Source organism: Nymphaea colorata, chromosome 8 (genome assembly GCF_008831285.2).
Source record: "Nymphaea colorata isolate Beijing-Zhang1983 chromosome 8, ASM883128v2, whole genome shotgun sequence".
NCBI lineage: Eukaryota > Viridiplantae > Streptophyta > Magnoliopsida > Nymphaeales > Nymphaeaceae > Nymphaea > Nymphaea colorata.
The window spans coordinates 14,162,828-14,190,355 of NC_045145.1; the positions used below are offsets into that span (position 1 = coordinate 14,162,828).

The window sequence follows — 27,528 nt, forward strand, 5'->3', positions numbered from 1 at the left end:
TATTTTGTTAATACATCAGCTGATATGAAGTTGAATCATTCCCCCACATTGCTGATATATTGACAGGGACATTTCATATTCCTTTTGCATCAATATTGATAGGGTTGGTGAACACAACAGCAAGTTGAATCGTTATCAACAAGTGGTGTCAAGTTGATAACTCTGAATCAAGCCTCAAACAGTGGAAACACTTGGTTGTTAGAACTCAACTTCAACCCAAAAATCATAATCAAGTCTTCTGCCCCAAATGTGTTTATTCATTTCCCGGTTCTACAAAAGGAGGAGAAAGAAAAGAAAAAGGTAATTCAAGTAATAAAACGAAAGAAATTTAAACTTGAGCATGCATTTTTCTTGTTATCTTATTCAAAAGAGCGTGCTAATTTTGTGAAATTTTCTTAAAACGCATTCAATTTAATCAACATCAATTGCTCTTCCGAACGCCTTGGTTTCATTTTTTCAAAGTCGACTATGGATTTGCCCATGTTAATATGAGATACTCGTACCCAAGATTTCAAGCCAAAAGCACTGGGATCCAAAATTGATGTACGCCAAGAAATTTTTTTAGATTCTTCCTTTTATGGTTCTTGTTTACCAAAAACAGCCTCGGCTAGAGGTTAGGCCTCCCACCTTCATTAAGAAAATATTATCTTCTTATGGTTCTGGTTTCATTTGTTATCTTAATTATATGCAGGCTACTATCCATCAGACTGTCTTCCATGTTAGGGGCAACAAGGTTAGGTGCATGTTCGTCTTTTAGCTTTTAAATTAATTGCTTCAGAGATCAAACGGTGACAGCAACTTAAGAAGTTATACATTGAAAACTTCAGGGTTGCGCCCTTTTGCGATTACACCATCATTCCCCCAAGCCTTGCCCTTTGCATTTATTTATAAACCTATTATGTGGAGTTGGCATATCACCGACACTCAAGTTTTTTAGTTCATATATATGCCTTATTGTCAGCAACTGCGACTTACGACATGTATGCCGATGTTGTAAATTTCGGTATCTGCTTCGTGTAAGAAATGGAAAAGACCAATGTGTATTGCCGATACGCATCAAACCTTTTTTTTTTAAATAATAATAATAATAATAATAACCGGCCTGTATCGGCCAATTTCTGGCTCCTTATTGAATCAGGCGAACGATATATTCAAAGCCATTGATTTCCTACAACTTCGAGCCTTAAACTTTGTGTTGTCTAATAGTTCCTTTTTAAGATGAAAATACTAAAACTCGAAGTTTAACATTTTACAGTCTTTTCGGTTGACAATCAATCTGCGTACTCCAATTTGCTTCTCCTGGTTTCTTCATTGAGAACAAATATAAAATCAGAGTGTCAAAATGGAAAACGTTTAACAAAGTCTAAATGAAATTGCACAGGTCATCGAAAGTGAAGGTGATTAGGTGCATAGGGCGACAGATTAGATAAGTCTTAATTGCTGTTACACCAAGATTACAGAGACGGGGCGGTAGCTTTCAGTCCCCACAATTCCTCAATCACAACAGGACAGGATGAGCACCAGGTCAATTCGTTCGTTTTTTCTTTCCTTGAAATGATCAACGGGAGGGAGGGGGATCACGAATCTGCCATTTTCGTAAAATTGAAGTAAGCCCGAATGTACAAGATATGCTTCCGTTACGTAGGACTCCGTTTCCCAAGAAGGCCAGGTCTCTGCAAGGCAGACGCACTGATCACTGATCAGCGTGCAGACAAAGATTGGCATTTACGCAGAAAGAACGGCGTCAATTTATGATGCTCAATTTAGGGAGAGAGCGAGAGAATTGGATTTCAAGTGGGAGAAAAGTAGGTGAAATTTGTCAGTGAGATGAGCGAGGCAGAAAACTGCACAAAATAATGCCTTACATGATCGAGAGGGAGAGAGGGAGAAAGCCGATCTCCTGCCAGAGAAGAACTCTGTGACATTTTTCAGGAAAGTGAAAACAGGAGATGCGTAGAAAGAATAAGATTGTGATGAGAGAGAGAGAGAGAGGGGTAAGGCTATGTGTGTAAGAAGGCGCTTTCTTGGAGTGTCATGCACGCCAGATGTTGATTCCCGTTCCTTGCGGCACGTCCTCACCCACCCCTCCGTTTCCCCTTAAACGGCACGGGAAGCTCTTTGTGAGTTCGGTTGGGATCCGACTTTGAGTACCCTCCATCCCCACCTCCACCCTTTCCCTCTGAACAGGTTGGGGTTGCAAGAGATGAACCAACCGAACAGCTTCTCTGGCAACAAATGGTGGCTGCAGGCTGATTCAGGACATCGCGAGAGGATGACTTCAGTGGTGCCCAATACAAACTTCTCGCCCAGCTCTTCTCCTGTGGTTCAGAAGGGCCTGCCGAGGAAGCCTGATCCTTTGGGTCTCGAAGGGAGAGAGGGGTGTGAAATTGTTTCCGAGAACAAAGGGGAAGTGCCACTTGATGAGAGGTATGGAAGGTCTCGGTGGTACTTGGCAGAGGAAAAGGAATTGGCCCTCATGATTGCAGATAGGCAGTCAGAGCCTCTTCAGAATTGTGACCTTCCGACTCCATATCAGAGGAGAAGTCTGAAGAATTCCCTGGAGGGAGAGAGGAACAAGCCTGTTGCACCAACAAAATCTGTTTCGTCTGATTATGACTATTCTCTGTTACAGAGGTCGGTTGTGTTTTCATTCCCCTCTGTTTTTACCTATTTATTTTCATTCAAATTATGGGGTCTATCATCTGTCTTCCCAAGGAAGTTGTGGGGTTATAGTGTTTCGTGTTTATTTTAATTCGTTGAGATTACTGTGTGTTTTGCATGATTTCGTGTTAGTTTTTCACCCTTTTCTCTCTCCTTTGGTTTGATTCAAATGATACTGTTTATTCTTCTGCTTCTGAAGGAACCTAGGCTTCTTGTTAACAACCAGCTACCTGGGGAAAGTATTATAAATAAATTATGATTTGCATTTATTGTATATGCCTGTGAAATTTGGCACATTAAAATGAAAGCCAATATAGTTTCTGGGTTTACATGTTTGCGGGAGAATCCAAATGAATCGGTATTCATTTTGTGTGGATGGTTTAATCATGTGCTTCTTCTGTTGCATAAATGTCTCTATTCTCCACTGAATCGTACGCGATTTTCTATTATGTGAATTCTCCGCCGCTTTGTCGTGGTCATTTTCTCCTTAATCTCAAAATATCTGATGTTCTCTTATTACCAGCATTGGAGGCAGAATTACCGAAACTTCAGAATGTACGACTGAGCATCCTGACAAGAAACTTGATTTGCTGAAAGCACTTCAACTCTCACAGACGCGCGCAAGGGTAGCAGAGAGAAAAGCTAGTATTATGAGCATGGAAAACGAAAATCTACTGAACTTGTATTTCAAAGGTTCTGCTCGGATCTTTGCTTACCGGCAATGGGTGAAGCTACTTGAACTGGAGATCTTGCAGCTACAATCGCAGGGTGCGGTTTCTCAGTCCAATGGTAGTTCCGATTGCTCTGAAATGTCCTCTGATATAAACGGCAAAAAGAATCAAGTCGACAATTATTCTAACAGGGCATGGTATTGGGCTGTTACTCTCTGCTTGAGTTTGGCAAGTGTAGGCGTTGTACTAACATGGAGAAGAGGATGGCGATTGAGTGGCCTCCGTGGTGATGAACTGCCAAGACTTGGCGTTCGGCTATATCCTTCTGCCGGGTTTGTTAGAGTTTGAAGCTGTTGACACATAGTCTACTGTTTGGTTGGTTACCTGTGTGGTATCTGAAATGTGTAAGCTTCCTTGATGCGCTTTCTTCAATGATGCAAGTTTTCTTCTTTTATTTAATATCGTCGTCCCTTCTACTGTCAAAATCTCATGAATGTTTTTCTTCAACTAAACAAAACATTAGATGCATCATCTGTTTGCTTTTTATCTTCTATCATCCACAGAACCAGGTCTTTTCGCTCTGTCTGCAGCCCAAATACAGGAAACTGGGTTTTCATTCACAGGCATCCATTTCTCCAGTGTGCAATTCCAAGCAAGTGGTGCCGTCTTATTCCTGATCCTGCTTCAAATATTATCCGAAAACTTCTAATTGGGATCTTACAAAATTATTGTTATTTTCTGCGCTGCAAGTTGATTATAGAAGCACACTGATTTTTCCTTTCTCATTGTTGTTCGTCTCTGGTTACAGCCATAAATTTGATGCTAATTCTTGAGGTTATTCACTTTTGGGCTTGCCTGTGCCTGTTGAGTCATGGTTTATGCTCATTCGGAGCTTCCCGTATTGCAGTCGAATGCAAGATTGAATTAATCGGGAAACATGAATAACATTTTAAACGGCATGCTTTATGCAAGCATGGACATAGTTCTCTTGTCAAGATTGTCTTTTTAGGAAATCTTTGCAAGTTGCAGCAGCCGGAGGTACAGCAAAATTATGGGAAGATGATTTCACACCTCTTGAGTTCTTCATTTTATGTGCCTTGAAGCTTCCAGGAAGCAATTTTAGTTACTTGGGGCTCAATACCCAATAGCAAGGTCCCTTCCTAAGGCTGAAAATTAGGCATCCGGTAGTTGAGCTTCATAACAAACTGCCTCAAATCTACAGATGAAGTGGAGCTTAATGGAATGGATTGACTAGCGCAGTTTTTATTTTTGATGTAGATGTGAAAATGGAAGAACTTCTGCCGGAATCAGTCAATGAAAGTCCTCCTTTTGAAGCCTGAAGGTATTTGAATGTGTGAAACATCGATTTTTTGCCCGAGTCAATATAGAAAAAAAATAGATATGAACAAGGACCTCTCCATCCCAGACCAATGAAGCTCAAAAGCATCTCTCTCTCTCGCTCTCTCTCTCTCTCTCTCTCTCTCTCTCATGTCCAGTAAACAGCTTTTCGATTTTAAACATTAGGTTTGAAATTTTATTAATGTACCTAATACCTGCTCTGCTTGACCCCTTAACTCGGCACGCATGAATATTATTGAAGCCTTACTGTATCCGCATTTTTTGGTCTGAATTATCTAAATGATGGGCTTGTTACTTGCTTTCCTCTTTGCTAAGCCAGCTTGAAACAGCCATCGGGAATTAGTCCAAAAAGAAATGCATTATGCGGCCGTCAATTATTGCTACATGTACTGGCACCTGTACTGGGATGTAAACAGTTCGGATGTCTAAGCACATTACGAACTGGGTTAGGCCAAACTCGGAACATGCAAAGAAGCCGTGCTCTTAAAACCTTGACCATCTACATCGGTTGTAATAACCCCGCTCACTCTCACACCAGGCAGCCCACTGTTACATCAGGCTCAAGTCTCTGATTCAGCGGATCTCAAGCTATCTCTTAGCAGTTTTGATTTTAGCTTTGAAAAATGAGGGATTAGAACAATCAAACACTTAACAATCTCATTTGTAAGTCCTTGAATATCTCTTATAATATTCAATATATAACTGGACTTTCAATGAGATGTATGTTAAAATCCGTCGTCCTTAAGGCATACATGTTTATGTAGGACTTTAAGTCTGAGTATTGAACCCCCTTTTATACTGAATGTAACAACCAGTCCATTTGCACACTTGACTTGAATCCCTGATATGGCAAATCTCAACTCACCCTTTAGCAACTTTGATTCTAGTCCCCAAAAAAACTAAGAACTAGAACAACCATCACGTAACAACCCTCCTTAGAAGTCCTTAATGATTTCTGACTATTTAATATGGAACTAAACTTTCAATGGGGCATTCCATCCGTGGCCTCCCTCTACCTGAAACGTAGTCAGGACAACCTGCCTTGCAACTCAAAACATATATGAAGTCAGTTTAAAACTCTGCTTACGATTGAATAGGGCAGCCAACTTGGTTAGAATTTGAAAAGAGTTATAGTGGGGGATTGCCTTTTGATTTTCCCAGTCTTAAGGACTTTCTTCAACATTGTACGGTTTCTTAACTTTGAAATAAAATGAAACAAGTAAAGCGGAGAAGAGCTTCGACTTTGCACATTCGAAATGATGGAAAGAGCAGCTTATCCATGACTCGCCATTTAACTTCTTTGTGCTGTAGAGACGCACCTAAAGATCAGTAAGTCCAGTAGGTATCGCATCTTACTAGAACATGTAGAATAGTGGACCCTCTTTATTTGCCTTCAAATGTAGCCTCATGAGAACAAGAAATCAACAAATGAACTTATCGATAAGAGTACATGTTATATCTGAGGCAAATCAGGCAAGGACATTGTCGACACCCAGTGCTTGGGAGGAGCCATTTAGACGGTCGCTGAATTCAGAACCATATATATGCCCCATCTTCAAGCGCTTTGTCTCCAGATATCTCCGGTTTTCTTTTGTGATCAGGGACAACAATGGTACACGGCCTACAATGGTCAAACCATAGCCCTTCAGCCCAATGTATTTAGCAGGGTTGTTGGTCATTAGCCTGATAGTTCTGACACCCAGGTCTTGCAGTATCTGCAAATCAAACACATAAGATGCTCGTTATGGAGGAAGTTGAACGTAGTGAAGCATTTTAAGTTTTTAACTGTTGCCTTACAACAGTGAAACGTTGACTGCAGACCCCTAAGAAGTGAAAAGTAGAGGTGTAACAGAATCATGAAGAAATGAATCTAAGCTGCAGCAAAAAGTCAAGGCAAAACAGAAGGCTGTGTTCGTTGGGAGAAAGCACAAGCACATTTATCAGCTAAAAGCTGGACGGTTCAGTTGTGGTATGTGATATTAAGAGGATTAAGACTATGGCCCCTAAATTTTTCTATATCATTTTCAGCTGTAAATCTGACTTACAAATGCCAATTTAGGACATACGAATTTAATGGTATCAGTTACCAAATGTCTTTTACTTTTTCGGCAGAACTCTAGGCACCTGGATGCTGCATATGGCTTTATTCAAGCACCGTGAATTACAGAAACACAGCAACACAATAATATACAAAGGGAAATTTGAGAAATCTTCTGATACCTGAGCGCCAATGCCATATTCACGTGAATCAACTGGCAATCCTAGTTCCTCATTGGCTTCCACCGTATCACGTCCAGCATCCTGGAGGTTATAGGCACGCAGCTTGTGACCAAGGCCAATGCCCCTCCCCTCCTGTCCGCGTAAATAAATCAATACACCCCTACCTTCTGCCTCGAACTGTTGCATGGCAAGTGCTAGTTGGTTCCCACAATCACATCTTTCAGATCCAAATATGTCCCCAGTAAGGCACTCAGAATGAACTCGGACTAGAATGTCCTGTCCATCTCCAATATCCCCCTGTTCAATAGAACAATACTAAGATATGGCCCATGGAGAAAACAGAACGTCATCTAAAAAATAAACAAATATTGATCATTCCACGACTGGTAATATGAGGTTCAAGTATGATGCAGTGGCTGGAGCTGGCTTTATCCCAATGCCCAAAACTTCTAGACTCCATTTCTCAAAACTTGAATGGTGGTATAGGCAGCTGTGTCTCCTGAAGTTTCATAGCTAAATATTTTACTGTGGCATCTCTTGCACCAAATTGTACTTATCTGATTGGCTCCATACCGTACCTTAACAAATGCAATATGCTCAATTCCATCCAGCAGGGAACGATAGCAGCACGCCTGGAAAGGACCCCATTTTGTAGGTAGACGAGCAACAGATATTTGCTCCACTAGCTTCTCTCTCTTCCGTCTATACCTGTTAAAAGGCAATATGATATTCTCTGTATTAGAACAAATTCAATGCACCTCCATTTTGTTCCACTTGTGATCTCAATAGTACATTTAATCAGATATCCCATTTCAACAATAGACTACAAGTTGAAGTAACTACAGAAGCAACATGTCCACCTGATATCAAACTCCAGAATAGTCAAAGTCTTGGAGATGTGGAAGAAAAAGAAGACACTTGGTCACAAAGGGGGCAGAGGAGAATTTCGTACTGATACATTTCAGGCTTTCAGTGGGTTGACTTATTCAATTTCAGGATTTTTCTAAAACATAATTCAAACCGTCGGCCTCATGAAACAGTGACCGAACATGTTCAAGTCAGCTGACGTTTTAAGTTAACCACCCCATTGTTTGATACATGAAGCAAGTGAGCTAACCTGCCTCAACAATCAGGGCCAAAATGAGGTGCAAGACTCACAGCCAAGTTCACAAGCTCACTGTCATCCTTTCTTTTCCCTGAGAGTAGAAAATGGCATTTGATTTGTTTTAGGAGACATGATGACGGTTGGTTTTCCTTAAACCTTGTGTGAACCCAATTCGAGCAGCATAAATATCTTTCCCTTCCCAGGGGAAAGCAAATTTACCACTTCAAGGAACTCCAAAGTTTCAAGAGCTTAGAAAACCCAGCACAGAATAGTGATCTTTTCAATGTGACATTTTGGACACACCGCTTCCTAATTTTACTAGGATAAATTATCTGTAATACCTGACCAAGTCTGCAATTGATATTACTTTCAAGTTCTCCTGTCTTGCAAACTCACGAAGCTTAGGCAATCGGGCCATGGAACCATCATCATCCACAATCTCACATAGCACTCCTGCAGGGTCCAACCCAGCCAGCACAGCAAGATCCACTGATGCCTCTGTGTGCCCAGCTCTTTTAAGCACGCCACCTTCCCTGTACTTTAGAGGAAAGATATGGCCTGGACGATTGAAATCCTCAGGCCTTGAATCAGGAGATGCGAGAGCCAAGATGGTATTTGCCCGATCTGTGGCAGACACTCCAGTGGTTGTACCTACTTTTGCATCCTACACAGAAATGCATGAATGAGTACCATATGAGGTAGTTAATGTGCCACAAATAAGAGAAAATCCAAAACTTCTATGCTTTGAATGAGATTAGATGAAAGTGTTACATATCATAGAAAACAAATAACAGGAAATGAGAGAGGACACAACAAGCCCTTATTTTCTAATTGTTCAACTGCTTAAAGGTACATCTCGCCTGTAGCCGGTCAAGTTGAAAAGATCAGATGAATCCATAAACAATTGATTGCAAGCAGAGTATTAGACAAGTGTATCTTGGGCCAGTGAAAGTAACCTTCAACTCTATGATCGATAAATGGCAAGCCATTTGTCTTTGATACAATAATAATCTTAAACAATTAGAAAACCAGATGCATTTGCTCATCTGCCATGAAGTGTGACGCATAAAATCAAATTGTATATCATAAGTCAACACTGTATGGATTAAGCACGCACCACTGATACAGTGAACGCAGTAGAAAGTTTTTCTTCATTTTCCTCACGGGAAACCATCAAAGGAAGATCTAACTTTTCCAAGCGATCCCCCTTCATGGCCACACATACAATGCCAGTGCCATGCTTTACAATGAACGCCATTGCTTCTGGTGTCACCATGGAGGCGGACATTATGAGATCTCCCTCGTTTTCACGGGCTTCGTCATCTACCACTATTACAAACTGCATTTTCAGATATCCAACACATACAGTGAGAACCTCGGGAAGCACACATATGAAGTGCAGGACAAAAACATGTAACATGTCCAAAACTGACCTTGCCTTGGCGAATATCCTCAATAGCTTCTGGTACGGAACTGAAGCCTTCCGAAGGGCAATCCAGATCTCCATCATAGCTGTTGCTATGCTGTAAAAAGAAGTCATCCCCATCTAGAATAGATTTATCTTCATACCTTCCAATTGCAGAAGCGTTAGCCTGAACTTCATTCATGCTTTCCGAAGGAAAACTGTCTTGAAAGAAAGATTCACTGCCTCCAGTTTTCTGTGCAACAAGAGTCCCATTATCACCTTTTGCACAGAAACAGATTGTCTTCTCTTTCCTGTACCTTATCCACAAAGAGTTCCGCGTTCTTAGAGTTCCTGCCAGTGGAAGAACTCTGGCCTCGGGTATCAACTTCCGACCCCTGAAAAAGAAGATACGCGCAACCAAAATACATGAAACAAGCGGATCAGTCAGAAGCTATTTCAGCTGGATTACATGTAATTGACATCAGGTTAAAGAAACTTCGTTGAACAACATAAAAATAAAGAATGCGCTTCAGATTGAAAAGCTTTCCACATGGAACTCGAGTTAGTTCTTCTCCAAAAACTTAATTGCTCCACATGGCATCAAAAGAGAAAGAACAAAAGGTAACTTAAACAAGGCAGAAAAGTTTTACATCAGTCGATGAAGCTCCATCGTGGTCCTAACCATCGCCGAAGAACTAATTTCCTGGGCCCCCGCCATTTGTAACGAACAAAATCGAGACATGGGTTACCTTTAAAACGCGAGTCAATCAATCTGCACGCGAAGAACAGACTACCCACGAAGAGAAACGGATCATACATCACCATACCGACGAATACATATAAGTAACAACTCAAACAGTTTCATCATACGCACCTTCTTCCCGGAGCAACTGAGAGGCCGAGCCCCTTTTTTCTATTGGCAACGGCTATTCTGAACTAGTTGGCGTGGCTTTAAGACAGAGAGGCAGAACAAGGAGAAAGGAGAGGTTGCAGGATATAAATAACCACCACCACTGCGGCCGCCACCAGGACGTTGTGCTTCTCTGACTTGACTTTTCCTTTTCGCGCCAGCTTCCTTCTTTGAGCCGTCCGGAGCAGTCTCTCCTACCGAACACCGACAGCGATCGTTAATGGAGAAGCGCCGACAGAAGAAATTTAAGAATTTACTTTAGTGAAACAGTTATTTCAAGCTTGAAATTGAACGGTGTACTTGTTGATCCGGAACAATAATTTCAAGAAATTGATTTAAGGAACTCTTCTTGCAGCTTCCTCTCTTCCCTATTGGGAAAAGAATCGAGTCAATTGAACCTCCAACAAGGAGACGCCCTTTTATAGATTGGGTCCCTGCGGTGCAGGAGAGTTTCTCCATCAGATGAGAAGCCAAAACACGTCTGATCATTATCTTTTTCGTCGCCACCGTTCATCAAACGATTGGTTATTAATTGCAGAAAATTTATATGACCGCGTTGTCAGAAACTAACTTGTTATGTCCTCCGGCAAAATTTAGCCGGGCGGATGCTAATATCAAGTCTTAAAAACTGTATTTTGAGATTGCTTCTTTTTACATCTGAATAGGAAGTTGACAAATAAGAAACCCCGACGTATACTATTTTAAAAAAAAAAACTCGTAAATTATAAAATCTTTGCAAGAAAACAACAGGTTCCAGCACGAACTTGTACGTGTTTGATGCAGATTACGTTTTATATGGTCGAATTTTTAAGAACTTAAAAATGTCAATCTTTGAAATCACAGTCGCACAAGAAAGCGCTGCCAACATGAAGTGAACTTTTAAACTTTCTGAAAGTTGAGGAGCCCCCTTAGAGGACAAGGGCGTCATTGGTGACGTAACTGGTGATGCCACACGTGAGTTTGGCTAGTTTGTTCATGAACTGTAGAACAGTCAAATGCCCAAAAAAAAAAAAAAGTTTTAGCAGGTCACTTGGTTCATGGCGACAATGAACGCTCCAATAAGTGGTCAACAATTGAGAAAAAATGGACAGCAGAAGACATGATAGACGTCTGAATATGTGACATTTAAGCACTTCATTATATCCAAAAGAAGCAAATTAATAAGATGAATAGCTTTTCTCTTAGCAATCCAAATATCCAATGAAACGGTTAGGTAAGAGTAAGCAAGTTTTTGTTATCCATTGAAATTTCAGTATGGTTATTTTAAAGTCTATACATTTAAAAGAAGCTGTTGACAAATTAGTTAACCAAACCCGGGTTTCTTATCTGAAATAACTATTAAAATATCTTTTCTTCCATGCATAATATTTAATATTGCAAAAGGCTAACGTCGACAGAAGGACACTTTTTTCCCTCCGCTAGGGAGAAAGAATATCCCCACCTATCAAACACCCCTAAGTCTTGATAATCAAAATCATAGTTTTTTAGTCAAATTACTTGAATATGTGAGTTTATCGCCCTTTCAACTCTGGTTTCTCTTCGGAATTTGTCTATGAAACTTAGTTGTATCCTCAAGATTGGGGCATCAGCTTCTTTTTTTCTTTTTTGATACAGGAAGCCCTCAAAAGCTGATCACCATGGCTACTAATGACCTTCTGTCGTTGATTTTCTGGCCAAATGTTTAAAAGGAAAATTTTCTCATATGCGGCGTTTGATAGCATAACATGTTTCGCTGCACGCCTCAACGAAAAAGTGTCAAAGTTCTTAACTCTCACTGAAATTTGGAAATCCCCAAAGGTTATATATGTGTAGAAGAAAATTGAAATAAGCCGGATGATTGTTTTTTTAATTTTGTGTCGTTAAAAATTATTTAGAAAGATATATTTTGTCATTAAAAACTGTGTTCCTTGTAACTAATATACATTTTGCCACAAGTTTTGATAACACAAAATTTAAAAAAGAAAAAATCATTTTGTCACAAAGGTAACCGGCTGACTTTAATCTCTCTCTCTCTCTCTCTCTCTCTATATATATATATATATATATATATATATATATATATATATATATATATATATATATATATATATATATATATATATATAAGGTTAGAAAGTTCTTCTCCTTCAATTCGTGTTGGCTTTTTTAAATTCAACCTTCATCTATACGCAATTGACAAATTCAACTCTACGTTACTTGAAAAGAAAAAACACATGCACTTATTTCTCACAGCGACTGGTAATCAAGTTGAAATAACAAAAGAATTTAAATTGTTTTAAAAGCGAAAGATATCGGCACAAATTTGTCTGTCAGCGCGCGCAGAGATGGAGATGTCAATTGCGTATAACCCAAGGATGAATTCATTAAAAGCCCTAAACAACTTGGCATATTTTTCCCCTCCTTTCATTCACAATAAGATAGTTATATTTATAATTCTTGATTTCATCTCTCCAAACTGTTACTTTCATAATCAGCATACACAATTTGGACTAAATTTTTCATTTTTGAGATAAAGAACTTGAGAGAAAGTGAAAGGCTGAGGAAAGTATAATTACATTTAAAAAATCAAAAGTTTAACTTTTCTTTTAATTTCTGATCATACAAACATAAACTAACTTCATGGATCAAAATTTATAAATCGACTCCGAGGTCGGTATATTCAGAGATCTTGTAATTTATGAACTTCGAATTTCACTTTTGCAGTTTTAGCTCTCCATCGTTACAGAATCTTATTCATGTGTCTAGGCTTCAAACAGCTTCAGAACCAGAAATCGAAATCGGGGCAGAAAAATCGAATCGATCAAACGTCATGAGAGAATTTCACACCTGTTCGGATTCTGTTGATGAATTTTCTCCGGCGGTGAACCGACTGCAAGGAATTGATTATTGAACAGTTGTTAAAATATACAGCAGCAACAAAATTGAACGAAAAATAGTATAAAAGAAAACAGGAATGCGCGGGAAAGTACCCTGAATCTTCTTCTGTGCTGTATGAGGCGCGTCTCCCATCCCCCGCTTTTATAGCCGTTGGCTTGGCGGATGAGGCGGCATTGTCATGGCCGCTCCGTCCTGTTGCGGGAGACGCGATTGGCCTTTGACTTTATTTAAAGACCAAACTATCCCTCCCTCATTTCGCATCTTTCCCTTTTAAGAGCTGTTGTCCTAATCCTATGCAACGAAGGTTGGGGTGGTTTGGTCATTTAGGACATGCCCACGTGAAGCACGACAGGTTCGGATTTTGGGCGGGGCGGGAAGTTGGTTTGGACCGACCCGGTTTGGAGATCGGATTCATCGTCAACCAAGAATCGGATCCAGCAGAATTTGGATAGGCGGCCTTCCAGTTCCAGCTGTACTTTTCCCTTTGCTTCTTACGGGACCACGGATCAGCTTGAGATCCAAATCAAAAACACCCTAATTTCCCCTTGCTTCAGCTCGTGCTCGTGAGTCGCGTCATGTCATGTGGCATCGTCATCGTGGGAGCAGGCTGATAAAATATTATCCCGTTCAGCGAAAACATAATATTTTGAAGAGTTTTTTTTTTTTTTCCTTCACTCAAAACAATATTTCCTAAAAGAATATCTGAATGGTATTAAAATTGAGTTTTTATAAGAACACGGTTTTCAAAATATATTTTTGAAATACAATTAAAAATAACCTCAAAAGGCATGCTATCCAAAGTGGTTCAAATCAAAGAGGTCAGTATTTCCAATCTCGCGTCATGTAGCACGCTTCCATGTATTATTTTTCAATATTATAAATGAAAGTAAGCGTGACATTTGATAAGTCCACCTAGATAGACCCCATGTAAATTAAAATCTTGAAAGCATAAGAATATGGTTTTGCCAGTTTACATTCAAAACAGTTTTAAAAAATATAAACAAGAATTTAACCTATTTTGAAAAACTAGAACCTTACCGATGATTATTGATTAGGAAGTCTCTGGCAGAACCTAACTGATGATCATGAAGTTAGGTGTATACTGATATAAGCAAGTTATGCACAAGTACCGAAGATTTAAGTTTTTACGGTATCTTTTCTTTGTAAAACTTTTTGCGGCAAATTTCTTATCAAAACATACAAGAACAGTCGTTCCTCCGCGAAAATCACAGCTTGGGTCGGCAGTCATCGTCCCTCGATCAAATATCAGAAGTTCAGCCCTTGCTTTCGCGGCGAATTCCGGTCGCCGACGGCTGCCCTAATTCCCGGCCCACCACCGTCAAGTCTCTACCTCCGGACCTTCTCCCTCTGTCGAAGATGATTCCCAGGCCAATCCACATCACACTCTCCCTCTAAGCTGCCTTCACGGAACTGAAGAGGTAGCTTCTTTTCTCGCCATTTCCTCCTTCTTCTTCTTCAACTTGGAGAAGAAGCGGGCACTGCCAACAAGTGATCGGTAAACGGCTTATTTTATGCTCTACGTTCTACGGGCTCGCCATTGCTGATCACCGATTATCTCCGAGCGTGGCCGTGACGGGTGAGGTCCGGCTGGATATCCTCTGCCTACCGTTCAAGTTGCTCTCGGTCTCCGTCAATTCATCCCCGTGCAAATTGGGTCTTACTTTCATTCAATACCAGTTCCAGGTTTCGATTTTCTTTTTTCCTTCCTTTCTTCCTGTTTTCCTCTGTTGTACATAATTGGCATTCATAAATTTGTGAAAAAAGGAAAATAAAATAAGTTAGGAGAAGGGTGTCCATCTATTCTTGGAGGTGAACCGGTTTGCCTAGGACAGGAGTGCCCTTTTGCCTGAAACCATGAAGAGGCACCGAAAAACAAGGCTTCTAGATTGTCTTTGACAAATGGAATGCTACATAGGATTATTTCAGTGCTAATGTGTATAGCAGCTTAGGAAAAAAGAATGGACGAGATACTGATGCTTAAGAACGTTTATGTGCTGGTCAAAATCTTCAAGACAAAGAAATTGATTATGGATTTCCTGGTTTCAAACGGTGGCTGATAGTAACCTGGGCGTGGATGTCCTCATCCTAATTATCTGTGTAGCACCACTGTCATCACCAACACTTGGTCCTTCATTCCTAAGATTAACTTTCTGAAATCTACAAAAGAAAATGATTGAGGCATTCAGCAATAGGCTGAAACTTCAAATGCAATTACTTCCCGCAGTTTAAAATATTGATGTCGACAAACAAAAATTGAAAGCGAAGATGAACGAAAACAGTTTGTCCTGTTATTTGCGATATCGTTAAGTTGAGAGCGCCTACAAGCAATTGGAAATCAAAACAAAAAATAACAAAATCTAGTTCCATCTGAATAGAAATAATCATCATTATGGAGATGGCCTGAAGCAATTTCTGAGAAAGAAACAAATAAAATAAGTTGGTTTTGCATATTCGCCTACATGTAGCATATGTTCACAGCTTCTACGTTATCAACAAAAATATGAAGCATAAGAAATCTATGGTCTTCTACAAAGTTATCTAACCAATATATCTCTTATGAAGTATAAAATAAATTGTACTATCAAGATTCAATTCAAGCGTGAAAGTTAGCAATAAAATTAATAATCATAAGTGCACATGAGTGCTCAGATTTGGCTCGTGTGTGTGTGTGTGTGTATGATTGATATGTGAAGCATAATTCCTCATGTTCCTGATAACTTCATTTATAAAGTTCGAAAAGAATAATCTGCTGAGTGATTGCATACGATATGAGCCCTTGTTACAACTGTCTCTGATGTTTCCAGAAACATGTTAAAAATAGCAGGAAAATACACAAAAACAAAAAACATAGGGAAAAGTCAATATTTTGGAGAAAAGCACAGAAATGAAGCTATCCTGTTTTTATCGCATCTTTTGTGCATTTTCCTTTTTTCAAAAAAAAAAGTTTCTTAATATATATTAATTTCTCTGATGTTCCTTTTAATATTTTAGATAACTTTTTCTTAAGAAAATTAGGTGTGAGGTCAAATTTTCTTAATTTCTTATGATTTTTCTTTTATATTTTTAAAGTTTTGAATTCCCAAAATTTTCCTTAGACTTCCTCTGACAAAAAAAAACTATCTGTTTAATACCCAAGAAAAACCTTGCTGATAAAAAAAAAATAAGAATGATATCTACGAAACTAATTGAGTAAGGCTATATTTTTTCCCTTTGAAGTGGATTGCTTGTAGAATGAATGAAACTATAGAAATATCAATTAGAAGCCATAGCCACACCCACATAGATTTTATACATCTCTCTTTCTCTGTGTTGGAGATCGAGCTTCATTGGGATGGAGGTGCTTAATGTCCATGTCAAGTAAGGAACTCAGGTATGGCCACAAGTTGGTACATCTCTAATGATTGGAGACCATGCATGGAACCACTTTTGTGAGTTTGGACTCTTTCTGGATCTCTCCTTTAATAAAGGCCATATGTTTCTTCTTGAATGTAGCGGTGCCATTTCCATTACCATTGTCAGCAGGAGTCTTCTGATGATGATTCTAATTGTGAAGTTTAATTCTAATTGTGAAGTTTATCTTCAAAAACAGAAACCTCTGAATTGATATCCCATTTTTCAGATGACATTTCATGGTAGCTAGATGTGCTTTCAACTGTTGTTACAATAAATGAGTATTTGAATTGAGATTCACATACATTTTTCTTTTCTGTGTATATTTTTATGTGCTTCACACTTGTGAGCGCTTTTTGATTTGTTATAAGCCTAGACAGATGAATTCGATGAGCTATTGTCAATGGCCACAACTACTATATACAAACACTGTATTGAAGACCTAGACAAAATGAGCATCTAAGACAAAAGGACCATCTAAAGAGCCATAAGACTGGATTGCTTGAGAGCACTGAGCCTATAAAAAGACTTGCATCCGCCCATTAATCATGATGGAACTCTGGCAGAGTTTTCTCCTGTTGTATGAATTACCATCCCTGGATCACTTGTACTACTCCAACCACTGCTAATTCGTGACAAGCTCTTGCTAGCTATCATGCTAAATTTGTACTATCCTCATGACAGAGATCTTATACAAGTTTAATCCTTTCGGTACCAAATTTCCCCTTTTTGTCAACTGCAAAAAGCTTCAGTCTAACCTCACTGTCAACTCTATCCTACCACACTGTAGAACGCTGCAAGAGATGGCTGCTTAGCTTTGCTACCTACCTCACGTCCATTTAATGCTTGAAAGTAAGTGATATAATAACCACAAACATTTCTGGCAGCCTCCAGGACATCTAACTTTGAATAACTTTTATGAGGTTCATATGTTTGGCCAAAATCAATATACATTTTCCGGTTATACATATTTCATCTTTTCTTTTGAGCCAAAAAAATATACTTGCCAGATTTTTAATTTTCAAGCTGTGTAGTGGCTGGAACAATGCCTAGGTACTAAAATTTATTTTCTATTTATTGTGTTCACTTGGTTTATCTTTAATCAATTCCTAGCGTATAACTAGTTAAAAAGATGAAGAAGCATCCTTGATATTGAGAAAAAAAAGGGTGGATAGGACTTTGACAATTTTAAACAGAATTGACCTATTCACAAGGTTGTTTAGTATCTTAGAAGGCTGATGAATGTCAAATATCAAACTCTGATTAGTAGATTATCTTCAAGCTGCTAACATATTCACTTTTCCCTAAAAGCAAGGTCATCACCAACCGTAGCTGCACCATCCCCCAAATGTCGCTTTTTTGAGGTTCAGCCCCTGTCAGTTAATGAAGATAGCATTCAGCTTTCCTTTTTTTTGGTTCCATAGAATTCTCCCTTCAATACCATGCACGGTGAGCTGCATACGACGGAAATCTCATGTATTTGCTTGGCTAATGCTACAAGCAAGGTTGCTTGATTTGTACTGAAGCTTCACTTTCACTGAGCATATATGCCTTTGGCTGATTTTTCCACTCTGTAATGTGCTGCCTCAAAAGTTCCAAAGATCTCTCTATGTACCGATGGTCTTTCTAAGCTCTTAACCTTGGTACCGCACCAATTGGAGTGTTGTTAGTGGCTGACTTCAAGTTTGGACAGACTCATCATAAATTTAACCCAACTTGATTTCCCATTAACTAATGTTTATTACATATCCAGCTATTTGTATCTCTCCTATTCATTTGCACACTCAAATTACTGATATCAGGACTTTTATTCTAAGCACTGATGATTGGAGATGGAAAGATGTATTGATGGAAGCTTCAATGAAGGGCTTGAAAAAGATGCCATAGGCAGAGAACCAAAGTATGCAAGCAACGCTAACCAGTGGACTCCGTTGTACGGCAGCAAGACTGCAAAAACATCTCCAAATTTTGTGGCAAGCCCTCACACAGAAATGGGGGGTACACGAGTTGCATGAAGCTTCTGAAAATGGATTTTCCCCAGTTCACCGGCGAAGACCCACTCAGTTAGGTCTTTTGGGCAGAGCCTTCTAGTTTAGGGCATACCACAAGAGACAAGGGTAGCACATGCCCAGTTTCTGTATTTGCTTCACTACATGAAACCAAATACCGTCCAAGCTAATCCAAGCTATTTTTTTTTATTTTTGAGTAAGCTTATCCATTGAGATCCTACTTGTGATGGAAACTTCAATGAAGAGCTTGAAATAATATTTCACTATTGGAGTCTCATTTTGTGTATTTTCTTTCCTAGATGAAGTGAAATACAACATGAAATATCTTCAAAACTAATATTTCTTTTTGGGTAAGCTTATCCACTTGAGATCCTACCTCTGATTACTTTCCTGTGTAATCAATCTTTTGCCTGTGTTTTCAGGTTGAGAACTTTTGCAGATTAAGTGATGTATCTAGAAAATATAATAGGCAGGCTAAAAATGACATCTTTCATGATAATGACTCATTTGGTTCAACAGTCTACAGAATTGTATATGAATTTTGCACCATATGCAGCATTGATTATGTCATTTCAACAATCTCCTCCCCTTTTCTATGTTGACTTGAAATGCACCTGGGATGAGCAGAGAGACAGATACAAAGATGTAAGATATCGGTTAATGTTCTCTAGGTGCCTCTTGTAATACAATGAGAAGTCATTTGTCAACTGAAGCAGACGTACATTAAAGATATTCATGATTTCTTCCAAACCAGATATGATTTTCTCTAAAGCAGCAATTTGGCTCAAGTTACAATAGTAACATGGAACCCTCGAATATGCTCGAAGATTTCGAAATGATCTTCCAGTTTCGGGGAGAATTCGTAAAAAAAAGTTTCCATCGATAATTGAATGGGGTTTTCCCGTATTTCGACCGGAGAAGATAACAGAGACATTACTGTTGAGATTCTAACCGAAAAATTAGACTGAAAATGCCCTCGGAGAGTGCTTTGTCATGCTAGGTCATTGACAGTTACTCTTTCTTTATCGGACCCCAAGAATGGAGCTGCTAGCTTCCTTTAGCCCATGTCGTACAACCCGGATGTGGCACACATCCATCGGTACCACGTAACAAAGCACCCCCTTGCTTCCAACTACCGAGCTTAATCGGCACTCGGCACTGCCTTCTCACCCACAGCTCGTGTCCCTTCCGATCTTGTATGGGGGGTTCACACTTCATTCCCAACTTCTCTACGTGCTCCGTCGACGCCACATTCTCGGATCCATCCATGATCATCTTGGCTCGCTTGTTGACTCCTCTGATCCCAATCCGAAACACAGCCTTTCTTCTTTCAACGAGCAAAGCCCCTGGGGAGCAAAGCTTCAAAGAAAGGAGCAAAGCCTTTTTCTGCAAATTTCAAATTAGAATCTTTGATGAAGGCGCCAAAGCGAGCCAATTCAACTATCATGCGTACTCCACACTTTCAATTTAATGCTTCAAAACTCGGCAAACGATTTTCATGCTTTCTGGAAATATATTTTGACAAGATACTTCAAATCTTCAAGTTTTACAAGCGAAGGTGGTCAAGCATTTAATATGTTCATTCCAGAAATATATGCTTACTTTCATGTTTTGGCTTCAAATTTTGTTTCCGCACCATGATCCAGTTGGTCCTACATTTGCAACTTCGCTTCACTGTCCCGTCATTCTAGGCTTCGGCTGAACCATTTGTTTGACTTCTACCTGATCCAACCATGCTGAGGCTTGACATCATAAGATCTGGGCCGGACAGCGGGGCCCTTCAGAGATCCTCATGTAATCTGGGCCATGTAAAAGTCGTGCTTTAATTGGATCAAGACCCATTCGTGCTGCTTCCTAAATTTGTTATAAGAAGTGGGATCAGAGCTGTTGAGCATGATTAAACGACAGGTTTGAGCCCTTTTGCTGCACTTGCATGGAGACTGACAAGGGGATCGGAGATGGGAATGCCATTACCGCTGAGGGTTTGATGACTCGAGACTCGGAACCTGTCATTCTTTAGGCTTTTCACACCAAGTGCATGTGCATGTGTGTGTGTGCATAAGTCGAATTCGACCATCACCATAGCCATGTTCATACCAAGGTTTGGTTAACGGAACCAAAGCACCATTTTTTTTTTTCTTTCTTCTCGTGTTTCAAAAAAATGTGGATGCAAAGAGTAATCCATCTTACCAAACTAAAATTTTCTTAACAGCAATTAACTTAGTCCTTGTTTCCTGCCATTTGTATGGCTGTCTCCGGGTGTTGGTTTCATGCTCGGTTAACTTTGAGTGTTGTATGCGAGGGGTCTCGGAACGGACTTTCGGTTTCTTTCATTCTCGGTCCTTTTAATTAACAATTTCCTAATCTTATAATATTGTACAGTCAAAAACTTGCCGTCTCTCATGAACCTCCTCAGGTTGTCATGTCATCAGATTAACTAAACACTAGATTGACATCTGCTGGACTAACTGCACGTACCAGATTATCTGAATAAACTGATGCTGAAAGTTATGAAGATGTACATCTGCATCTGCAACTTCAACGACTTACCATTTTGGTCCAGTCTGTCTATCACCATTGATCGAGCAGCCTAGCAATGAAATGTGCCAGTAATCCAATGCAGACCGACATTCTGGGTTCCAAATGACATGGCATTCAAAGCAATTCTGTTCGGCAAGAACTTAGGACTATCTTCAAGCATCAAGCAACCTGGCCAGGAAATGATGTGCTCATACAAAGCACTGCCGTTCGGGAAGAATGAAAGTGCAGCCGGATTGTCATCTTATCTGGGTGTTCTGACTGTCCAAACGAGATAAAAAAAAACACACACACACACAGCATTTCCGGTATTGAGGTATATAATGGAATCTAAAAATTGCCAATGCTTGATGTCTTATTTGGTGGTTGTTTCATAATTCCTACCCCATGTATGGACGTGTTTCTTTTTGCCCATATTTATCTAACTGTTTACTTTTGACTTTTTACCTTTTGCCATCCTTTACAACCACAATAAAAGCTGCCAATTTCTTCATTCAAACGACTACTTTTTGCACTTTCAGATACCATGTCTGGCTTTAACTTTCATTTTTTTAAAGTGATGAAAAGGCACCTCAGTCGCCCACTTGGAATTCATTGCTGACGACTATGATTGGTGAGATATGAAATATTCCATTATATTAATTGACATTGAAAACCATCTGCCATTATTTATCATACTTAAAGGAGATCACATGTGCTCGAGCTTGTGCGCCCACATGCACATATCCTAAATGCATGCTCAGGCCTGTTATTGAGAAACGTACACTTTGTCTTTGCAGTGAATGACTTCTGCGATTTTCGTGGTCATTCATGTACATGGTTTCTGTTCTCAACTTTAGCATTTTTGATAAATTTGGAGCTATTGGTATGCCAAAAATCAACCCATGTGAGCTCACTCCATTGCATGAAACTGCTCGTATACAGGACAGGAGCAGTCTGCTACTTGTACAATTTCGACCAGTCCTGGGAACTATTTGTTTGACAACTATACGTCAAGATACCAGGTCCATCGGCGTTTCTAGTAACAAAATCATGGCTAGACGCACCATGGACATCTTGGATTTGGTTGCGGTTCCTGGCGTTGGTCACACCTGCCGTGGACCTATGGTTGGTGACCTCAGGCCTCTCACTTGTCATTCGCGAAACTGTCACTAGCCTTGCTGAAATTCTTTCATCTGGAGTATAAACTCTTCCTCCGAAATCTCTAAATCAAACAATAGGTCATTGCTCAAGCCCCTTAACTGTCGCCGACTCAACGTTCGGAAGTCGTTTCAGATCCTTTTGTTTGGCCATGTGGAAGAAAGTAAAAGAAAAATTACATCAATGCTCCCAGCAAGGTCCCCTACTGCTCACCCCTGTTGTTCATTAAAGAATGAACGACGATTTTATAATCAGTCCTTGGAATCTAGCTCCCAATTGAGTAGGTATTCATTAGCGTCGTGGGCCATCTACGAGCATAGTCATTAAGTATTAGCTTTCTTGGTGTGACAAGTAATGCCAAACAAATGACAAATGTGGCCCTTAAATTGTTCTATACAAGTTGGCCAACATTTAACTTAAACATTAACGTAATTTTCTCCAAGTTACCGATGGACTCTGTTTTTTCCTTCCTGCAAGCGCAGCAAAAGTGACGTCTACCAAAAAATTCCACAGAAGTCTTCTTTGGTCAAATGTTATGTTCTTCAGTTCTTGGTTCTTGAGAACATAATGTTTTGTGTAAAACTTTCGGTTATGGTTCAAGAGCTGTCATTCTTTGAATCACGAAAGTGGAAAGGCAGATGGTTCCTGTCAGGAACCGTGGGTTCCAGTCACTAAAACAGATTTGGGCTTCTTCGACGCCCTTATCCCTGTAATGTCGATTCTTCAGGAAGTTAAACGACGGGATTCCTTGTTCCGTCGACGATTGCAGAATAGCAGCGCCCACAGAAAACAACCCTTTCATGTGAACTGCAAATCCAGCCTTCCCAAGATGGTAGTGTTCTTTCCCCATCTGCATTCAGTTTTACAGTAAAACCAAGAGGTCCTTCACAGATGGGGAGTAATAAACGCGATGATAAGATCTATCAACCAATGATGGCTGGCAGAATTGGTGCACATCGGCTTCCACTGGAAAGAGGCAGGGGCCCATAAAGAACTAACCGAATGACGGCTGACAGTGCGAGTAGACATGTAATGGTCCTTTCCCTTGATCTTTTTAATTAAAAAAAAGGTTTTTGAAAAGGCATTACGCACAGCAATTGAATACAACGGATGTAGGCGAATTCTCTCAGCTTTTTGTGAAGAAATTCAGTTTCTGTCGCCTACAAGGATCACATTGCAATCAGCAGAAACTATTTAAGATCAACTGCTTGAATCACTATCTTTTTGTAAAGCAGTTACCAGGAGAGACAACTGTGCAATCAACAGAAAACATCTACGAGAAATTGCTTAATTCATTCGTTTTTTTCCCTTCTTCATAGCCGTTCCCCTGACGTCGATATGGATAACATCGCAATCAACAGAAAACATGAAATATCAACTCTTCATATCAAATCCTTAGCTCCCTGAATTATTAAAAAGAGAAACTCTAAAGAAAAAGATGATGAAGATGACGATGAAAGGCAAAAGTGATGTACACAAATAAGGTTACTGGTTCATTACTTTTGGTGAATTCTCAATCATGTGTACACTATCAGGAAAAGGAGAATTTTTCTTCCCAACAAACTTTGCGGCCTCATTTAGAGTTCAACGAGCCTCTGCACACCCCTGAAGTTCTAACTTCGCTGCATGTAGTAAATTCCCTGAACTACGTCACTCAAAGTGCATTTTCAAGACTGATGGGATGTGATGCGTATTCCACTCAGAAAGAACGATGCTTTCAGCTGATAGATGCCTTGGCCATGTGGAGCTTCTTCACCTGGTTTTGACTTCTTTGGAAAGGAACATAGCCATGAAATCTCCAGTTACAAGTTAGTTCCGCAGTAGAGAATCCACTACTGCAGAGAACTTTTCTAATAGATGCTATTATGCAAATTGGGTGTTAATTACTTGGATTGGGTGGTTTTATACAAGGAGCGAGTGCGTACTAGCTCTTCCCAACTTCTAACTGATGAGAAGATTGTTTTAGCTATACGGTACCTTGAGAATCAGATACTTTGGCTTTGGGACTTTGAAAAGCAGCATCAATACTGTAGCAGTTTCAGCCTTTCAGGACCATAAGGCAATGTAGTGTTATTTTAGTCGTCTATTTCCTTTGCCGTCAAACCATACCGCGTTACAGTTTCTGCAATTCTTTCAGATATTGTGTTCTGCACGTAGAGACTTTCACATCTGGTTAGGTGGACTGGAAGTGGGGGTTCAAGTTGCAGAACATGCTCAGAGTTTGATGCAGGAAACTTGCATTCTTGGCCACGAGATCTTCTCGATTAAAGGTCTGGAAATATAAATCACATTTAAGAACGACTGGCGAAATGGCAGTTACGACGTCATGACTTCATCTCCATCCAACCCTACTGGTAGTTTTCCTTTGTTAATATCAAGAATAACTCTGCCCACCTGGTAGCCAGAGTACTGGCCTCGGGGTTTTCCTCCCGATGCGATTAACAATGGCAGAGCTAGAAAATGAAAATTTGAGAACGGCCATTGATATTATTTCTTTACGGACTTTAAGGAGGATTTGTTCATATTCTTTACACATCTTTCTTGGCTTAAATTGGTAAGCGCCAGCCTAACTCCAGTTTGCATATCAAAATTTTCTCCCTTGAAAGGAAAAGACGGAAAGAGCTGAGGTTGTAAGTTTTTTTTTTTTTAAAAAAAAGAAAAGAAAAGAAAAAACCCAATAATATTAGCTAGCAGGTCTCCAAGCCTAAACTTTATATTTCTCGGACAGTCTTTGTCCACTATGAACCCTAAAAAAGTGAAAATAATTGAACAAATTTGCTTCCGTGTTCAGTACCATCAATCATTTTTTTATGTGCGCGCTTGCGGCTAAGTTTGAAGTTTTTAACGCTTTTGGCCAAAATCAAACAATTTAATAAGACCACTCTTATTTTGTCACGACTGGGAGCTTTCTAAAACTAATCTCTGCACATGCAGGGAAACCATTTCCTTGTTTCTTTTTTCCTTCGTTGCTACTATTGGCCATATGGGCAACAAGGATTCATCGTTTTCGCTCAAGCTCATGGACGGCACTCACATTATTTTAGGGTTCTGCTGTTCTACCACCCGACATCATTGCTCTCACCCCTTTATGGAGGGCAGCAATGGACACCCAATTGCCTTCCCTGCCAAGAGATTCTCAACCCTGGCAAAAATAGAATTTATACCCGAATGACCAATTTAAATGTAAAGTTGAGATGGCAGGAAGCCAATCATCAAATGGGCAAAGGTGTTTTTAAGTCTGCTTTCTCCCCTCCTCTCTCTCACATGGCCACCTTGGTGTTTACCTACAGTACTTATGGTCACTGTCCTATCAGTCTGCAACTGCTTGAGGGTGCCAATAAGGGAAATCAAGAGAAGGGGGAAACGCCATGATCCAGAAAGCTTGGGACCATGTGGGCGACACCTTGGATCTAAGATGTACTTCAGCTTGTGCTCTGGAGCAAGGACTTAGAAGAAGGTGATGAGTGGTGGTTTAGAGAAAGCATAAAGGCGAGAGACAATTTCATGACCAACCCATTTAAATGCTTTGCCGAGTATTTAAGCCCTCAAGTGTACCTGTTGATGATGACAATGACGTTGATGAGATCTTGAAACAATTACTGCGCAAATTAAATATCATTGCTTTTCTTTTTCCCCTTCCGCTGCCCAATAAAATCATGTCCTGGTTGCAGATTTTACGATTATAAATGGCCATGTGATCAATAAGCCCAAGTCGAGTGGATCGACATGGTTTAAAAGCTGGATCAACTTTTTGCTGCATCTCATTCACCGAAGAATTGGCTTCGACTCCACAAGATGCCCAAACCTTGAGACATCAAATCAGCCGGTGGTGAGAGGCTAACCACATGTAGAACCAGTCCTTTTCCTATTTCATTTTCAACAGTGAACTTGTGGGCCACCGCCATGGGCAGTGAGTAATTGAATGGAAATTGAAGTTGGAAAACTTTGCACCAATAAACAAATGAAGAGAGAAAAGAAAACTTAGGTCCACACACCTAGTGCCAGCACCCTGCCCTTTGGACAATGACATCTCAGTTGTCCCTGCTAACTCAATTTCTAGGCCCATCTTTTCCACACTGATGTCTCATGGACCTAATTGAAGGGCAGAAGTCCCATCCCCCACCTTGATCCATTGAAAAAAGCGATCTTGAAGCTTTTCCCCTTCCCTGTTTTTCAATGACTCTGACTCCTGCAACAAGATAATTGCCTAGGTTACTGAATGTGCTCCTGACAAAGTGCTGCAGATCAGATGGTCTGTAAGATTGATGACTTAAGCCTCCACCCAAAAAAGGTTGAAGCCTGCCAACACTTAGTATCATGACAGCCAAAAAGAAAAAATAATAAAAGTTGAGAATTATCATCGCCATTTGCACCCATATTAAGGATAAAGTACAGGTTTCTGATTTGCCCCTTTTCCTTGTCTTTTCATATCACAGGAGTAGGAAGGGAAACGGCCAGGACTCAGGTCGGATGTAGTAATCGCCGAGTCTAAACTAATCGGATTTGGAGTCAGACAAAATCAACCAAAACAGGATTTAGATCCCACAATAACTTCTATGCATGATGCAGAGATTCAGGTATAAAACTCATTACCAATGCAACTCTCAACTGTTTTTAGAGGTCAATAGACGTGTTGATATATTTGGGCATGCATGTGGACAAGTCAAGCATGAAAAGCACTGAGGACCATTAATCTATATGTATATGTATATATATATACATCAGCCTGTTGACTAGGTGGAGCTAGCTGTGAATGGGGGCCTAGATCAAATGCCAGCTTGTGTAAGAACTGTAAAATATTTTCCAATTTAAGATGGATAAAAGGCCGCGGTGAAGACACTATATCGGTTGAGCCGGTGAGATCAACATTAAATGAGAGAGAGAGAGAGAGAGATTGTCAGTGACTTCACACATGCTATTCTTGACAAGCAAACGGCACCTAAACTTGGGCAGACGTACTGGTTGAGTTTGGCTTTCACTGGCCACACATTTTTAAATTGAATATGCACGTCCCTTTCCTCAAAGGACCTAATCTATGAAGTTGCTGAGATAAACAGTCGGATGAAAATTTTGTAACAAGAACCAAAATCTAGGATAAAATTGACCGGTTCCCTCTTCCCTTGTCTTCCTTTCAAGGATACGTAAGATACGTCCATCTTCTTCCCTAGCAAGCAAAAGATTATGGAAGATCTGGAATTCCCAAACACTGTGCAAGGAAAATC

General features: G+C 39.9%; 2 protein-coding genes and 1 long non-coding RNA gene across 6 annotated transcripts; 2 read left to right on the plus strand and 1 right to left on the minus strand.

The window, feature by feature from the left end:
• Positions 1 to 1,529: 1,529 nt before the first annotated feature.
• LOC116259678 (uncharacterized) lies at positions 1,530 to 4,682 on the plus strand. Of its 2 annotated transcripts, XR_004173956.2 has the most exons (3): positions 1,530 to 2,634; positions 3,185 to 3,736; positions 3,896 to 4,682. XR_004173956.2 is itself a non-coding variant. In XM_031637553.2 (2 exons), exons 1-2 carry the CDS (start codon positions 2,204 to 2,206, stop codon positions 3,678 to 3,680), a joined length of 927 nt encoding a protein of 308 aa, XP_031493413.1. In that variant the 5' UTR covers positions 1,531 to 2,203; the 3' UTR covers positions 3,681 to 3,876. The 2 variants fall into 2 exon arrangements, 1 of the variants encoding a protein (XP_031493413.1); XM_031637553.2 differs by lacking the exon at positions 3,896 to 4,682 and having other exon boundaries at positions 1,531 to 2,634; positions 3,185 to 3,876.
• Positions 4,683 to 6,043: 1,361 nt separating this feature from the next.
• On the minus strand, positions 6,044 to 13,200 carry LOC116259090 (bifunctional riboflavin biosynthesis protein RIBA 1, chloroplastic-like). 3 transcript variants are annotated; one of them, XM_031636716.2, is made up of 9 exons: positions 13,158 to 13,200; positions 10,296 to 10,525; positions 10,072 to 10,211; positions 9,450 to 9,816; positions 9,134 to 9,355; positions 8,358 to 8,680; positions 7,490 to 7,619; positions 6,912 to 7,208; positions 6,044 to 6,406 (listed from the first exon to the last, which is right to left on the minus strand). In XM_031636716.2, the coding sequence occupies exons 3-9, from the start codon at positions 10,161 to 10,163 to the stop codon at positions 6,161 to 6,163; spliced, it is 1,677 nt and encodes a 558-aa protein (XP_031492576.1). In that variant the 5' UTR covers positions 10,164 to 10,211; positions 10,296 to 10,525; positions 13,158 to 13,200; the 3' UTR covers positions 6,044 to 6,160. The 3 variants fall into 3 exon arrangements, with proteins under 3 accessions (XP_031492576.1, XP_031492577.1, XP_031492578.1); XM_031636717.2 differs by lacking the exon at positions 13,158 to 13,200 and adding an exon at positions 10,632 to 10,930; XM_031636718.2 differs by lacking the exon at positions 13,158 to 13,200 and having other exon boundaries at positions 10,072 to 10,193; positions 10,296 to 10,931.
• Positions 13,201 to 14,316: 1,116 nt separating this feature from the next.
• Positions 14,317 to 18,903, plus strand: LOC116258973 (uncharacterized). Its single transcript, XR_004173852.2, has 2 exons — positions 14,317 to 14,912; positions 18,422 to 18,903. It is a non-coding gene; the product is annotated as an uncharacterized LOC116258973 (long non-coding RNA).
• Positions 18,904 to 27,528: the final 8,625 nt, after the last annotated feature.

Coding starts and splice junctions, on each gene's coding strand:
- LOC116259678 (XM_031637553.2), top strand. CDS start 2,204: ATGAACCAACCGAACAGCTTCTCTGGCAACAAATGGTGGCTGCAGGCT. Junction 2,635..3,184: donor GACTATTCTCTGTTACAGAG/GTCGGTTGTGTT, acceptor TCTTATTACCAG/CATTGGAGGCAGAATTACCG.
- LOC116259090 (XM_031636716.2), bottom strand. CDS start 10,163: ATGTCTCGATTTTGTTCGTTACAAATGGCGGGGGCCCAGGAAATTAGT. Junction 9,817..10,071: donor ATGGAGCTTCATCGACTGAT/GTAAAACTTTTC, acceptor CTTCTTTTTCAG/GGGTCGGAAGTTGATACCCG. Junction 7,209..7,489: donor AGCATATTGCATTTGTTAAG/GTACGGTATGGA, acceptor TCTATTGAACAG/GGGGATATTGGAGATGGACA.